Source organism: Ursus americanus, chromosome 12 (genome assembly GCF_024610735.1).
Source record: "Ursus americanus isolate L20-20 chromosome 12, mUrsAme1.1.p, whole genome shotgun sequence".
Taxonomy (NCBI): Eukaryota; Metazoa; Chordata; class Mammalia; order Carnivora; family Ursidae; genus Ursus; species Ursus americanus.
Genome location: NC_142138.1, coordinates 37,164,800 through 37,181,418, shown reverse-complemented (window position 1 = coordinate 37,181,418; position 16,619 = coordinate 37,164,800). Strand labels below are relative to the sequence as shown.

General features: G+C 34.2%; 1 protein-coding gene across 7 annotated transcripts in view; it reads right to left on the bottom strand.

The window, feature by feature from the left end:
- Positions 1-16,619, bottom strand: part of SPATA1 (spermatogenesis associated 1) — a 55,266-nt gene that overhangs the window by 22,961 nt on the left and 15,686 nt on the right. For 5 of the 7 annotated variants that reach the window (XM_045801906.2, XM_045801905.2, XM_087866057.1 and 2 more), the window contains 4 exons: positions 8,881-8,987; positions 7,154-7,271; positions 4,077-4,130; positions 3,753-3,981 (listed from right to left, as the gene is read on the bottom strand). In XM_045801906.2, the coding sequence (XP_045657862.2) occupies positions 3,753-3,981; positions 4,077-4,130; positions 7,154-7,271; positions 8,881-8,987 (508 nt within the window). Of the gene's footprint in view, positions 1-3,752; positions 3,982-4,076; positions 4,131-7,153; positions 7,289-8,880; positions 8,988-16,619 lie in introns of all 7 variants that reach the window. The other 2 variants (XM_087866059.1, XM_087866058.1) reach the window with 2 other exon arrangements.

The following is a 16,619-nucleotide window of genomic DNA, read 5'->3' as shown; positions in this document are numbered from 1 at the left end:
GGGAGAAACTCTCTCCTAAATATAAAAAGTCATTTTCCCCCTTACTTTTAATTTCTTTAAAAGATAACTAACAGTGTAAAGTAAAAATGGTAAAAATGTATTGTGGAGTTATACACAGAAGTAAAATGTATGACAACAGCACAAAGGAATTGAGGGAGGAAACAGAAGTAATACTGCTATATGGTTCTTAAATTACAAATGAAGTTGTATATAATTTGAAAGTAGACTTCAAATTAAAAGTGTATAATGTATACCTTAGAGCAAGAGTCAGCAAACCTTTTCTTAAAGGGCCAGATACTAAATATTTCAGGCTCATGGACCATTTGGTCTTTACCACAACTGCTCAAGTCTGTCATTATAGTATAAAAACAGTCATTGAAAATATGTAAACAAATGGGTATGGCTGTGTTCCAATAAAAGTTGATTTATAAAAAACAAGCCTTAGGCATGGATTAAAACTAAACTAAACTAAAATAGGGGTGCCTGGCTGGCTCAGTCAGTGGCGCATGCAACTCTTGATCTTGGGGTTGTGAGTTCGAGCTCCACATTGGGTGTAGAGATTACTTAAAAATTAAAAGAAAAATTTAAAAAAGTATAAATCTAGATATTTTCTGACCTCTACCCTACAGTAACCACTAACAATTTTCTAAAATGAGAAAGAGTGAGCCAATAGTGGAGATAAAAGTGAATCATAAAAAACCTTAATTCAGAAAAAGGCAAAAAAAAAAAAAAAAAGAAAAACTAGGAAGATAGAAGACATGAGACAAATAGAAAACAAATAGCAAGATGGTAGATTTAAAACCAACCACATCACTAATTATACTGAATGTAAATGGTCTAAATACCCCTGGTAAAAGGCATAGATTGTCAAACTGGCTAAAACGTAAGATCTAAATATATGCTGTCTACAAGAAACCCACTTTGGATATTCAGTAATAGATAAAAGAATGGAGAAAGATATACTATGCAAACACTAAACAAAAGAAAGGTCAAGTGACTATATTCATATCAGACTAAGTAAACTTTAAAATAAAGACTATTACCAGAAATAATAAAGAGAAACATTACATAATAACATTGGGGTCAGTTCATCAAGAAGATATAGTAATCCTAAATGTGCATGCTTTTAATAACAGCTTCAAAATACATAAAGCAAAACTGATTAAGAGTTGAAGATGTCAACACAATCCTTGGAATTGTTAGAGCATGTTGACAAAACTTAGGAATTCCTTTCATCAAAAGAATCATAAAGGTAATAGAAAGACAAGCCACAAACTAAAATCTAGAATGAATTAAATATATAGACACACACACACGGTGGAAAAAATACATATGTATATAAAATGAATCAACACTTAAAGAAAATGAGCAAAATATTTGAAGGAGGCAAATACAAATGACCATTAAACCTATAAAAACATGTTCAACCAAAGAAAACCATTAGAAAAGAAAAATTAAATATTTGGAATTAAAAATTCAATGTAAGGACTTAAGAGCAGATAGGACACAACTAAAGAGAATTGGTAAAATAGACTTGGGAGAAAATTTTGCAGAAATTACCCAAAATGTACAGCAGAGAAACAGGAGACAGAAAATATCTAATAGAATGGTAACTTATGGTTCAATAGCACTTTCAGACATTGCTGCTGGGTACAACCACCTTGGAAAACACATGGACATTATTTAGTGAAGCTGAGTACGTACAAACAATGCCAATGCTAGGTATACTCTCTTGACATCCTCATGCACATGTACATTTAAGAGTCCCGTACAAGAATGTACAGAAAAGCATATTTTTAATAACCCCCACTGGCAAAAAACCAAATGTCCATCATCAGAATAAATTATGGTATAGTCATATGATGGAATATTATACAACAATGAAAAATGAAATGGTATTTTACGTGAAACATGACTGAATCTTACAATGTTGAACAAAAGAAGTCAAAAATAAAATACTTTCAATATTATTCCATCTTAATGCAATTCAAAACCTACAAAACTAAACTATTGTTAAGGAATACATATTCCGGTTGCAAAACTATAAAGAAAACCAAGAAAACAATTATCTCAAAAAAATCAAAGTAGTAGTTATCTCTAGGAAGAAAGAGGATGTGACCAGAGGAAGACACACAATGTTGAAAAGTTCTTATAAGAAAAAGAATAATAACAAAAAACACAGCCTTAGAAACAGCCATTAAACTTCTAAAAAAAAATACTAACAGGACAAATGCACAAAGCACTTAGAAAAATGTTGCTTGCAGCAGTATTCATAATAGCAAAAACACTGACACAGGGTTGGGTACATAAATTATACCACAAGGAATTCTATAATGATGTAGATCTATATTGATATGAAATATCTACAATATATTCTAAAATATAAGAAGAGGCTCTAAGAGGGTTAGTATCCTCATTTTTAAAAGTTAAAATATTTATTACATACAAGAACTAAAAAAATAACTGAAAGAAAATATACCAGCATACTAACAGAAGCCATCTCTGGATGGTAGAATTATTTTTAATCTTAATTTTCTAAAGTTATTGGTGTTTCTAGAACTTTTTAAAATGAGCATATGCTGGTCAGCATACTTGTTTTGGATCAAAGCACCAAGAAATTAATACAATTTAAAAACTACACTTTCACAAAATTCAAGGGTTAAATACTCCCACCAAAGATTTTTTGGGGGGTTTTGTGCTAATATCTGGCCAGCAGCCCAGGATATGAAATATGACACTACTCACAGCTTTATGTAGGGCAACTGCCCACTTCATTAGCCACTTGACCTCGTCCTTTTCAGGAATGCTGGGATTCCAGTCTGCATTTTTCCCCCAGGTGTTTTTTCCCTTTAACCTTTAAGTAATACCAATGGTATTACTTAGCACTACAGCAGAGACAAGCCTAGGTCAAGGAGGTAAAGATTCTCACTGAGCATCTAACTGGCATCAAATAAAAAGGAGGATCTCATCCACACGTCTCATCAGAAATAATAAAACACATCAGAAGGCTAAACACTAAAGAAGGTGCTAAGTTTGAACTATCAATGGATATAGCATAAACTTAGAATGTAAGAATGGTTATAACTGAAGATGGAGAAAAATGCAACTGGTTAAGAACATGTATATTTTGCAGCTGTAATGGATGTTGTCATTAGTTGGGAGGGCTTCATTTACAAATGTTTGGTATATTTGCTTTTCCATCATAGTTTATTTCCTCATGCAATATTTTTTCAATAAGTTCTTATAGTTCTGGCTTTATTTATATGTTTAATTTTGTTTAATTATCTACCACTTTGTAAGAACTGAACTATCAGTACACTGATGAATGTAATCGTATAAAACTTTATGACACTTTGAAATACAAATGTCTCCCAGCATTAAAGTTGCTTTGCTTTGGTTTGATACAGTTATTGTGGCTAAGATCCTCCTCACTTATAGTAATAATACCAAGGTTCTATGCAGTGATCACTTCCTTTCTCCTTTAGCCTTAACTTTACATGAAACTGTTATAAAAGAAAGTGGTAGAGTTTATTTAAGTGCGATAAGTATTCTGATTTGGCTTTTAACATAGTAATTGTTTTTTTTCCTCTCACTTGGTGAAACTATTTTTAAAAATCCCCAAATGGAATTGTAGCTTTCCTTTTATACTGCCACATTTGTAAGGCTAGATTTGCCCAGAATTTTCTCACAGACCTGACTACTAAAATATACTATAATAACCTCTTTGTTTTTCCCATTCCAGTTGAAATCACCTTCTTCCTGATTCTTGTTAAGAAGCTCTTTCAAAGTGTTTACTAAAAAACTGGGATCTGGTCCAGGTTCTTCCTTCCACAAAGTTACACTAAGTGGTCTGTGGATTATTCCATCAGCCTCAGCAACACCATTATTAGTCTGCCGCCCATCTAAAGAAACAGTTGATGCTGAATAAATATTTCCTAAATGATCCATTATAGGAAGCAAATATAATTCTGGTTGAAGAGCCTAAAACATATAGGAAATTAAAAAAAAATTAGTTTGTAATTTAAAAAACAGTAAGTCAAAAAATTAACATAAGTTTAAAATGTCATATTACATACGTATGGAGGAGCAAATGATTTGAGTTTCAGTTCTGATTCTTGCTTTACCTTCACCTAGAAATAAATGACAAAAAATAAAGCTTTTGTATGTTTTCAATTATTTTTATTCCTTTTTTTTTTTTTTGAGAAGGCACATAAAAATCAAATCTAAAAGCTGATCACTAAGGTTAGAGTCTAGAAAATGTAGAACATAATTTCTATTCACTGTAAAAAACATAAAAGAAATTCTATGTCATTTAGTAGCAATAATTATGGCTATCACTTGCATGGACTCACTATATGCCAAGCACTATTTTAAGTGCTTTACATATATTAGCTCAGTTAATCTCCACAATTCCACGTGATAGGCACACATATTATATATAGTTACATATAACAGACAATAAGATTGAGGAAAGAGAAGCTAAATAACTTGCCCATGATTTTATAACTAGGAATTTTCCAAATTGGGATGCAAAACCAGATAATCTGGCTTCAGAGTCCAACTTTGTAAACTTTATTTCCTGAATATACAACCCATAGAGTTCATTTGTTATTCATCCATCCAACCATTCACTCATTCAACAAATACTGACGGCATACTACAGGTCAGGCAGACCCATACTACGGGTCAGAACTATGGGTTCCATATGGTGTGAAAGCAAAGTCCTTGCTCTCACGTAGCTTATATTCTACTTAAGAGAACGGATGTTAAATAAACATGATTTGGGATACTGATATGTGATTTATGAAAACAAAAAACGATGTAATAGAGAGTAACTTAAGAGAAAGAATATCTAAAAACTAGGTGATCAGAGAAGGCCGTTTTGAAAAGATAATACTTGAGCCTGAGACCTTAATTATGAAAAGGAAAAGCAAGCTATTTGAAAATCATGAGGAAGTAATTTCCAGGCAAGTGAAAGCACATAAATCAGAAAGGAGTATGTTGTATTTGAGGACCAAAGATTTTTGTGTTTGAAATGGAGAACCAAGAAGAAAAATAGCAGCAGATGAAATCTGAGGAGTCTATTCCTTAGGCCCTCTGTATTTCTGGCCTAACCACTGCAAAAGTCTCTTAAAGTCTCCTAGTTACAATCCCTGCCTCTAGTCTCTGAAGGCTCTCATCACGTCATCTTTTGCTCTAAAACTCCAAAGCTTCAGAAACAAACAAAACGCATTAATCTGGCATTCAAGACCTTCAGCAAATCACTTTATAACTTGTTCTCTACTATTCCGTTTATACCACGTTCCAATAAAAAATGAAACAGTGACTCTTTCTTAGTTGCCTGTTTTTCTACTTCTGTGCTCATTCTATTTTCTCTGCTCAGAAAGCTTTTTCCACCCAACATTTTTGCAAGATCAAATATTTATCTTTCAAGATCCAAACTGAATATCGTTCCTTCCTCAAAGTTTTCTATCTCCCCTCTTCTCCTGCTGGAAGTAATCCCTTTTTCTTCTGAATATACAAAATACGCTATTTTAATTATTTATGTATTTTCTCTTCACCACTACAGTGAATACTCTTTAAGGGCAGAGTCCATATCCAGTTCTCATTTTGTTCATAGAAAAACATCAATAAATATTAGAAGGACTTCAGAAGTAGATTTAAATTATCTTTATTAAGGTCTCTTCCAACCTAGGATTCTGTGATGGATATTTTGTATTTTAGATATCAAGAAAAAGAACAAAAAGTTAGGAGAACTGTTCTTTTTCTTCCTTGTTTGAGAAAAACTTAAAGATGAGTAAATAGATACTTTACCACACTGAATAGAATTCAAATGACAAAAACTTTGTATCTAGCTGCTGATCCTGAGAATTCCACATAGCAAATTCCTTTACAGTACTACTTTGGAAATGCTTTTTTTCTTTTTTCCTATTATCATTCATTATTTAATTTGTCCAATAAACATTTAAATGCCTCTAAGTGCTAAACCCCTTTTTAGGCACTGGTTATAGACACAATAGTGAATAAATAAAGTCCCTGCTCACAGGGAGTTATAGTTTAACGGCAGAGTCAGGTGTTAAATAAACAATCACATAAATACATACTAATGACATAATATGTTAACTAGAGTGGAATAGGAATATACTGCATTTTTGTTTAATATAGAAAGTCTTGGTTAAAGAAATAAACCTTATGTAGTTAAGAGAAACCCGAAACTTTGAGATCTGATGGCTTGCTGGATTAAGAATTTCAGCTAGGGGGGGCGCCTGGGTGGCACAGCGGTTAAGCGTCTGCCTTCGGCTCAGCGCGCGATCCCAGCGTTATGGGACGCCGGGATCGAGCCCCACATCAGGCTCTTCCGCTATGAGCCTGCTTCTTCCTCTCCCACTCCCCCTGCTTGTGTTCCCTCTCTCACTGGCTGTCTCTCTCTCTGTCAAACAAATAAATACAATCTTTAAAAAAAAAAAATTTCAGCTAGGAAAATTCTATTTAGAAAATCCTGCCATTAAATCACAGAAACTATAAACAGAAATATTCAAGTTGAATATTTGAAACAAACAAAAAAATGTTGGCGTCCTATCATTTCACATCAAATGAGGCTAGCTGTGGCCCAAACAATGAGGACCCATTTTTGTTCAGAACACAAGTACTTATTTAAATGTTTTAGGGGGCGCCTGGGTGGCTCACTCAGTTGAGTGGCTGACTCTTGATTTGGGCTCAGAGTTGTGAGATCGAGCCCTATGTCAGGCTCCCATTTAATGTGAAGCCTGCTTAAGATTCTCTCTCTTTGCCTCGTACCCCTGCCCCCTTCCCAGCTCATGCACACATATGCACATGCTCGCTCTCTCAAAAAAAAAAAAAAATTTAAATTTAAAAATACATATTACTTATATAATCACATTCTAACTTTGTCTTCCTTTTCTTCCCAAGGAGATGCACACACAAAAATATCCCTATCATTCTAGTGCCCAATAATATGCCAATAAGACCCATTTTTTTCTCGATGATCTATGTATTCAGTGATATTTCCATTGCGTTATGATTGATACTACTTACCCCGTTTATAGAAGCTGAGTTGATAAGCATTTAAAAAACATAATTTGTAAAGTTATGCTTTTCTTTAATCAAAAGGAAAAAGAATAAGAAAACTTACCACAGCTAGATTATTTCCAATGCATTTCAGAAATAAGAATTTTTCTGCAACAGCATCTTCACCAAGGAACTCACCAAGTCGCTCTCTCAGGGCTTGTAAAGTAAGGTGAGGAGATACTCTGAAATATGACATTGCCTTATAATGTAAAATGAAATAGGTTTCAGCTATACTACAAATTCTATAACATTAGTCAGCTATCTCAAACATAAATACTAATTTAATGTATCATATACGGCTCAATATATTGTGTTTTTACACTGCCTAGCACTTTGTAAAACTTCAGGAAATTTAAAAAAATAAAATGATTATGTTCATAAATATTGGTTATAAAAGTCCTTTCTGTACCGAGAAGGAAAATGCTTATCTACTTTTCTCATCTACCTCCAAACTGTATTATTAAAAAAAAACCAACTTTGCTATGGAATTTATATATATATATGGAATTTATATATTTTATACATATATTAAAGAATGACTTAGCCACAGATATTTATTTTGGAATTGACAGGATTAGCTAGTGCTTAAAAATTTCTTTGATAATCAAATATTGTCACACTCCACATCTTTGCTCATTAGGAATACTTCACTCCTCAACATCTAAAATTTAAAGCCATCATTTATGCCGTTTGAGTTTTTGTTTTTCTAGGATCTTATGGGAAACATTATGTAATTAATTCATTCAACCAAAAAATATTTATTGAGCCTCCACTATGTGTCAGGCATTGTTCTAAGGGATGGAAATATGGCAATCAATAAAAGAGACAAAAATCTCTGCCCTTACAGACTTTATAAATCTAATGGTGGGAAAGAAAAATAGACAAACTAAGAAAACATGTAATTCATAAGACACTATAAAGAAAAATAAAGCAGGGAAGGGAGGGTAGCTACAATTTTAAATATAGTGATCAGAGAAGATCTAAACAAAAAAGTAATATTGAAGTAAAGAGCTAAAGAAGGGATAGGATATGTAAGGGCAGAAAGAGCATTCTAGACTAAGAGAACAGCAAGCACAAGGGTCCTGAGGTAGGTCCATGTCTGATGTGTTCCAGAATAAAAATGAGGCTAGTTTGCTTGAAGTGATAGGAAAGATAAAGAATAATGTCATGTGTGCTTCATATGTGTACACTTACATGTATATGTATAGTCTGCTTCTATTTTGAAACAGTTCAGTGAAAAAGTCATTGTGGATATACTGATTTAACCTCTATTCACAGCTCTTCAACAGGTTTCTAATTTCAGATAATTTCTCTCTCAATTCTCTTTGTGTGTAACGATAGTAATACACCAGTTATACCCTTTGCCCTGGGTGGCAGTGACACCCGGCTAAGTAACATCTGTTTCTACAGTACTTTTTTTTTTTTTTAAAGATTTTATTTATTTATTTGACAGAGACAGCCAGCGAGAGAGGGGACACAAGCAGACAGAGTGGGAGAAGAAGAAGCAGGCTCCTAGCAGAGGAGCCTGATGTGGGGCTCGATCCCAGAACACTGGGATCACGCCCTGAGCCAAAGGCAGACGCTTAACGACTGTGCCACCCAGGCGCCCCTCTACAGTACTTATTAAGTGTTGCATAGCATTCTTTATTGACAGTATTAAGTTAGAAACTAGGTTCATCACATGTACCAGAGTTTTTCACTTACAACTTAAATTTCCAAAAACCATTTTTCTCTGCAGAAAAAAAAATTGCTTTTTCAGGCACATTATAACATGACCACAAAAATACTTGCCTTATAAATCCAGCTGAAATGAATTTGTTAACAACGTCTATTGAAATGGTATTTAGCTTATAGTTCCACGATCCTTCAGGGACATAAAAAACATGAAGTTCCACCAACTGAATAAATTGAAAAGAACATCAGTTAAAATATTTTTAAAGTGAAAAAAATCAACTGATGTCCTCTCGAATGTTAAGTTTAATATACCTAATTGACATAAACATGGAATACATGTATCCTTCTGAACAAACACAGAAAACAAAATGCAGAGCCAAAGTTCTGGTTAGTTGGCTACTTGGCACTTGGAGAGCATCTTCTCCCTAGAAACAATGTCACACATGTAGTCCTAGGGTACCCTAACATCTCTGACATACAGTGCTCTTTCTGTGGCTTGAGTACCAGACCACCAAGATCAGTTTTCTGGTTACTAACCTTTTCCTCTCCCCTGATCCCTACCTACTCAGTTCTGTTGGGGTGATCTTGTGGAATCCTTATACTTTATATATTGTTATTACCATAACATAGTTGTGATAATTGCTAGTTCTCAGCAAGTGCAAAAGTGTGAATACTGTGGTTTGGGAAATATTTTTGCTTCCCAGAATTCTAGGAAGAACCTATTCCTGATGGTGATAGGGAAGGAAATGGTTGTTCTTACATAGGTCATGTCTGTCAGCTTAGCTTGCCTGTGCTTATAATACCACTTTCTTTTCTATTAGTGTTTTGTTAAACCTCAATTAGAATCCTATTTGGAAGAATATTTAGATTACTACAACAGAAACAGAACAATTACAGCAAATATTACTATCTTTAAGTCTAATGAAGTTATTCACTGCATATTCAAATTTAAATGATCATACTCTACAATATTAAGTATCTGAGAAAAACTTTAAAAAGTTGAATATGACCTATCATTTATAGGAGATAAAATTCGTTTTTGAACTGAATGTTTTGCTCAAGTTGTTTTTATAGACTAAGTAAATTATTTCTATACATTTGATATATGTATAGATCTGATGTGAGCTTTGCCATATGCTATCTTTTGAACACCAGAGCATTTAAAAGATAATTCCCTAGCTATATGATACTATTCATAGCTAACACTACACTATACTATTAATACTATAATATTTAATAGCTACATAATTAAATATGTGCAAAACCTTCAGAAGACTTAAGTAAATATGACCTTATCCTTTATATAGATGCATTAATATTTTACAGGAAAAAATATTTATTGAACTAAACATTTTACTCTGTTTTTATAAACCAAGTAAATTCTGTCAATATTTTTTATAATAATTCATGAACTATAATTCAAAGTGTTCCTACAGATTTAATTCCATAATTGAGTAGGCAATACAGAGAAAATATAGTTAATAAAACACTTATGTTAAATGATTTATAGTGAATTTGTGTTTATTCATTCCCTCAGCAAATATTTACTGAATGTCTACCATGTGCCAGCACTGTTCTAGGCATTAGGAATGTGCAGTCAATAAGACAAAGATCCTTGCCTGTGTACAGCTTTACATTCTAACAAGGTATCAGGACAAGAGGAAGGGTGAGGCAAGTGAGGCACTCACCTCAGGTACAAAATTTAAGGCTGTACCAAAACCTCAGTAATCAAGATAAATAACTAAAAAAAAAAAAAACCCAAAAAAACAAAACAAAAAAACCCCACACCACTACTCAATGCAAACAATTTCATAATAAACAAAATATCGAAAATTTAAATATAGACAGAATTTAATACTATTAGAGCCTGAGGGAAAAGGAAAAACATGAACTTCAATATATGTTTCTTAAAAAACAAACAAACAACCAAACACATTTCTTAATGGTCAACTTTTTCCAGAATAACCAAGTAGTTGGAAAAAAAATACTGAAAATTTCAAAAGTATATATTAAAATTCACATTAAGATCCAATATTCTATTTATATCAAAACATTAATTTGTTATAATTTTACTTTCCTGGCTTTCATGGAAGCAAGCTCATCAGTAACATTTTCATCAAAACTATTAATCACTTAAAAATATACTAAAAGGTATATTAATGGGCACATATTTTGCTTTTCGCCTCAGGCTCCAAAATGCCTAGGCATGGCACTATCAGGTTCTGTTTCTATTGAAAATGTTGCTATTATGGATTTTTTGCATCAGTTTTTCATTAAAAAAAATCTTGTATTGATTACTTATGGAGGTTTTTTTGTGTGTGCCCCTTAAATTTTGCACCCAAGGCAAGTGACTCATTTGCCTCAGACTAGTCCCAGGCCTGTGAGGGACACAGACAATAAACAATAAATATAAAACACTGATAAGTTATACAGCACATGAGAAAGAAGTATTGGAGAAAAGGATAAGAAGAGCAGGGTAAGGAAAACTGGAAAGATAAAAAGTAGGTTTCAGTTGTAAATAGTCTGGGTAGAGCTTATGGAAAAGGTGAGATTTAAGTAAAGACTGCAGGGGAAGAAACAATGAGCCAAGTGATGATGCAGAGGGAAAGAGTTCCAAGAAGAGCTAAAGCAAAGGTCTTTTTTTTTTTTTTAAGATTTTATTTATTTGAGAGAGAGAGAGAGAGAGAGAGAGAGAGAGAGAGGAGTCAGTGGGTTGGGGGGGAGCACGAACAGGGGGAGAGTGAGAGGGAGAAGCAGCCTCCCCGCTGAGCAGGGAGCTTGATCCCAGGGTCCTGGGCTGAAGGCAGATGCTTAACTGCCTGAGCCACCCAAGCACAAAGGTCTTAAGGTGAGAGAATGTTAGAATGATTGAAGCAGAGAACAATAAGAGGTAAAGTAAGAAGGAGGACAAGAGATAAAGTAATGAGGAGGACAAGAACAAAATAAATAGGGTTTTCCAGGCCATTGTAAGATCTTCACTTCAGAAAATGGGAAGCCAATACAGGGTTTTAATAGAAGGACAACATCTGACATTCACTTTATAGTTTTGTTATTTTAATATGAAAAATACCAAACATACATACAAATAAAAGGAATATTACTATGAATACCCAAATATGTAGATTCAAAAGTTAACATTTACTTTCTCTCACCGCCCCCCCCCTTTTTTTTAAAGGCAGACTGCCACATGCAGTGCCTTATTTGGATGTGTCTGAAGTCTTGGAAGCTTGACTACTCTACCTTCTCCTACAAATGAACCTTGAGAGCTTGTTTCAAGGTTCTAGCAGGGGAGTGCAGCTGCTTGTATACCCTTGACTGAAGAATGGTTCCCCTTATTGGGGAAGGTCCTCCTCTTCAACCCAGCATGCAGCTTTGGGAGGGATGCACATGGAGCTGTGAGGGAGGAAGAGGACACCCACCTAGGCAACCAGATCAGTCAAATCAACCCTGGCGATCAATGGGCTGACAGATGTCACAGATTGTCCTTACATCCTCTATCCCTTTCTTGATAAACCATTCAAAGTAAATCAGACATTATGAAATTATACTCCTAAATACTTTGGCAGCCATCTCCTAAAAATAAGGATTTCTCCAACATAATCATAGTACCATTTTCACATTTAAGAAAATTAACAATCCCTTAATGTAAAATAACATCCATTCCATATTCAAATTTCCTCAATTGTCCATTTGTCCTCAATGTTTTTTCAATCTAGAATCTAATCAAGGATAACATTTTGCATATGGTTTGTCCCATCCTTAAAGATCTTAATCCACGGGGCGCCTGGGTGGCACAGCGGTTAAGCGTCTGCCTTCGGCTCAGGGCGTGATCCTGGCGTTACGGGATCGAGCCCCACATCAGGCTCCTCCACTATGAGCCTGCTTCTTCCTCTCCCACACCCCCTGCTGTGTTCCCTCTCTCACTGGCTGTCTCTATCTCTGTTGAATTAATAAATAAAATCTTTAAAAAAAAAAAAAAAAAAAAAAAAAAAAAAAAAAAAAAAAAAAAAAAAAAGATCTTAATCCACAAGTTCTTCCAGACCTGTTTTCTTTCCCCCCCCTCTTCATGGCATTAACTTTGAAGAGACTGGGCCAGTTGTTCTAAAGAATGTTTTCCATTCTGTATTTACCTTATCATCTCCTTAAGATGTCATTTAATTCTCCAATCCCTTTTTTTAAACATAGTGTAGTTTCTTTTTTAAAATCATTTTTTAATCATGAAAAGTGTATTCTTTAATCCCCATCCCCCTTTTTCCTCATTCTTCCAACCTCCCCCCCCCCCCCCCCCGCCAATACCCATCAGTTTGTTTTCTACAGTTAAGAGTCTGTTTCTTGGTTTGTCTCTCTCCCCTTCTTTTCTTTGCTCGTTTACTTTGTTTCTTAAATTCCACATATGAGTAGGATCACATACTATTTGTTGTTCTCTGACTTATTTTGGTGAGCATTTACTCTCTGGCTCTAACCATGTTGCTGTAAATGTCAAGATTCCATTCTTTTTTATGGTTGAATAATATTCCATTGTATATAAAGATATATAAAGACTTCTTTTTTATTCGGTCACCTACCAATGGACACTTGAGCTGCTTACGTAGTTTGGCTACTGTAAATAATGCTATAATAAATAGAGGAGGGCATGTACTCCTTTGAATTAGTGTTTTTGTATTCTTTGGGCACATACTCAGTAGTGTGATTCCCGGATTGAAGGGTAATTCTATTTTTAATTTTTTGAGGAACCTCCATACTATTTTCCATGGTGGCTGCACCAGTTTGCAGTCCCACCAACAGTGCGAGAAGATTCCTTTTTCTCCGCATCCTTGCCAACACTTGTTTCTTGTATTTTTGACTTTAGTCATACTGACAGGTATGAAGTGATATCTCACTGTAGTTTTGATTTGTATTTCCTTGATGATTAGTGATATTGAGCATCTTTTCATGTGTCTGTTGGCCATCTGGATGTCTTTGGAGAAATGTCTGTTCATGTCTTCTGCCCATTTTTTTTATTAGATTATTTGTTTTTGGGTATTGAGTTGTATCAGTTTGTTATATATTTTGTACACTGACCCTTCAGTGGATGTTATCTGCAAGTATCTTCTCCCATTCCATAGGTTGCGTTTTAGTTTTGTTTCCTTCACGGTGCAGAAGTCCTTTATTTTTTTGTTTGTTTTTGTTTTTTTAAAGATTTTGTCAGAGAGCGAGAAAGAGAAAGAGCACAAGCAGAGGGTAGGGGCAGAGGGAGAGGGAGAAACAGACTCCCCTCTGAGCAGGGAGCCGGGCATGGGACTCGATCCCAGGACCCTGGGATCATGACCCGAGCTGAAGACAGACACTTAACTAAGCCACCCAGGCGTCCCAGAAGCCCTTTCTTTTGATGTAGTCCCAATAGTTTATCTTTGCTTTTATTTCCCTTGCCTCAGGAGACATATCTACAAAAATGATGCTATGACCAATGTCAGAGAAATTATTCTCTTTTAGGATTTTTATGGTTTCAGGTCTCACATTGAGGTCTTTAATCCATTTTGAGTTTATTTCTTTGTATGGTGAAAGTGGTCTAGTTTCATTCTTTTGTATGTGGCTGTCCAGTTTTCCCAACACCATTTGTTGAAGAAACTTTTTCCCATTGTATATTCATTCCTTCTTTGTCAAAGATTAATGGACCATATAACTTGTGGGTTTATTTCTAGGTTTTCTGTTCTATTCCATTGATCTATGTGTCTATTTTTATGTCAGTACCATACTGTTTTAATTGCTACTGCTTTGTTATATGACTTGAAATCTAGAATTGTGATTCCTCTAGTTTTGTTTTTCAAGACCACTTTGGCTATTCGAGGATTTTTGTGGTTCCACACAAATTTTAGGATTGTTTATTCCAGTTCTGTGAAAAATGCTATTGGTATTTTGATGGGGATTGCATTAAATCTGTAGATTGCTTTGGGTAGTATAAACATTTTAACAATATTCGCTCTTCTAACCCATGAGGCATGGAATGGCTTTGCCTCGTCCTGAATTTCTTTCATCAGTGTTTTACGGTTTTCAGAGTACAGGTCTTTCACCCCTTTGGTTAAGTTTATTCCTAGATATTTTATTGTTTTTGGTGCAATTGTAAATGGGATTATTTTCTTAATTTCACTTTCTACTGCTTCATTATTATTGTATACGAATGCAATAGATTTCTATACATTGATTTTTGTATCCTGTGACTTTACTGAATTCATTTATGAGTTCTAGTTTTTTGGTGGAGTCTTTAGGGTTTTCTATATATAATATGCCATCCGCAAACAGAGAAAATTTTACTTCTTCCTTTCTACCAATTTGGATGCCTTTTATTTCTTTATATTGTCTAATTGCTATGGCTAGGACTTCCAGTACTATGTTGAATAAAAGAGTGGACGTCCTTACTTTATTTCTGACCCTGGGGGAAAAGCTGTCGGGTTTTCACCATTGAGTATAATGTTGGTTGTGTGTTTTTCATATAAGGCCTTTATTATGTTGAGGTACATTCCCTCTAGATTTACTTTGCAGTTTTTTTAATCATGAATGGATGTTGTACTTTGTCGAATGCTTTCTCTGCATCTGTTGAAATGATCATATGGTTTTCATCCTTTCTCTTACTGATATTACATATCACGTTTATGGTTTTGTGAATATTGAATTACCCATGCAACCCAGGAATACATCCCACTTGATTGTGGTATATGACTTTTTTATAAGGTATTGTTGGATTTGGTTTGCTAATATTTTGTTGAGGATTTTTGTATCTATATTCATGAGCGATACTGGCTTGTAGTTCTTTTTTTTTTTTATGGTGTCTTTATCTGGTTTTGGGATCAGGTTGATACTGGCTTCATAAATTGGATTTAGAAATTTTCCTTCCTCTTGTATTTTTTGAAGTAGTTTGAAAAGAATAGATATTAACTCTTTAAATGTTTGATAGAATTTGCTTGTGAAGCCATCTAGTCACCTGGACTTTTGTTTTCTGGGAGTTTTTTGATTACTGATTCAATTTCATTGCTGGTCATTGGTCTGGTCAAATTTTCTATTTCTTCCTGCTTTAGTTTTGGTAGGTTGTATGTTTCTAGGAATTTATCCATATCTTTTAAGTTGTCCAATTTGTTGGCATAGAGGTTTTCATAATATTCTGTTACAATTGTTTGTATTTTTGTGGCGTTATTTCTTTTTGCATTAGTAATTTTGTTTATTTGGGTCCTTTTTTAAAAATGAATCTTGCTAGAGGTTTATCAATTTTGTTATCTTCTCAAAGAAACAGCTCCTGGTTTCAATGATCTGTTCTATTGGTTTTTTTTTTTTTTAAGTTATTTATTTCTATTCTAATCCTTACTATTTCCTTCCTTTTGCTGGGTTTGGGTTTTGTTTTTCTTTATCTAGCTCCTTTAAGTGTAAGATTAGGTTTTCTGATTTTTTTTGCTTCTTGAGATAGGCCCGTATTGCTATAAACTATAAATCTCCCTCTTAGGACCACTTTTGTTGCAGCCCAAAGATTTTGGACCATTGTGGTTTCATTTTCATTTGTTTCCATGTAATTTTTTTATTTCTTCTTTTCTTCTGAGATCCCTATAATGCAAATGTTATTATGCTTGATGGAGTCACTGAGTTCCCTAAGACTATTCTCAATTTGCATAATTTTCCTTCCTCTCCTTTGATCAGCTTGGTTACTTTCCATTACTTGTCTTCCAGGTCATTAATTTGTTCCTCTGCTTCATCTAGCCTGGTATTTATTCCATTAAACGTATTTTTAATTTCATTTACTGTGTTCTTCATTTTTTTTAAAAATCTCTTTGTTAAGAGTCTCACTGATGTCCCCTATTTTAACACGGTATGTGGTCATCTGCTTGTGAAAC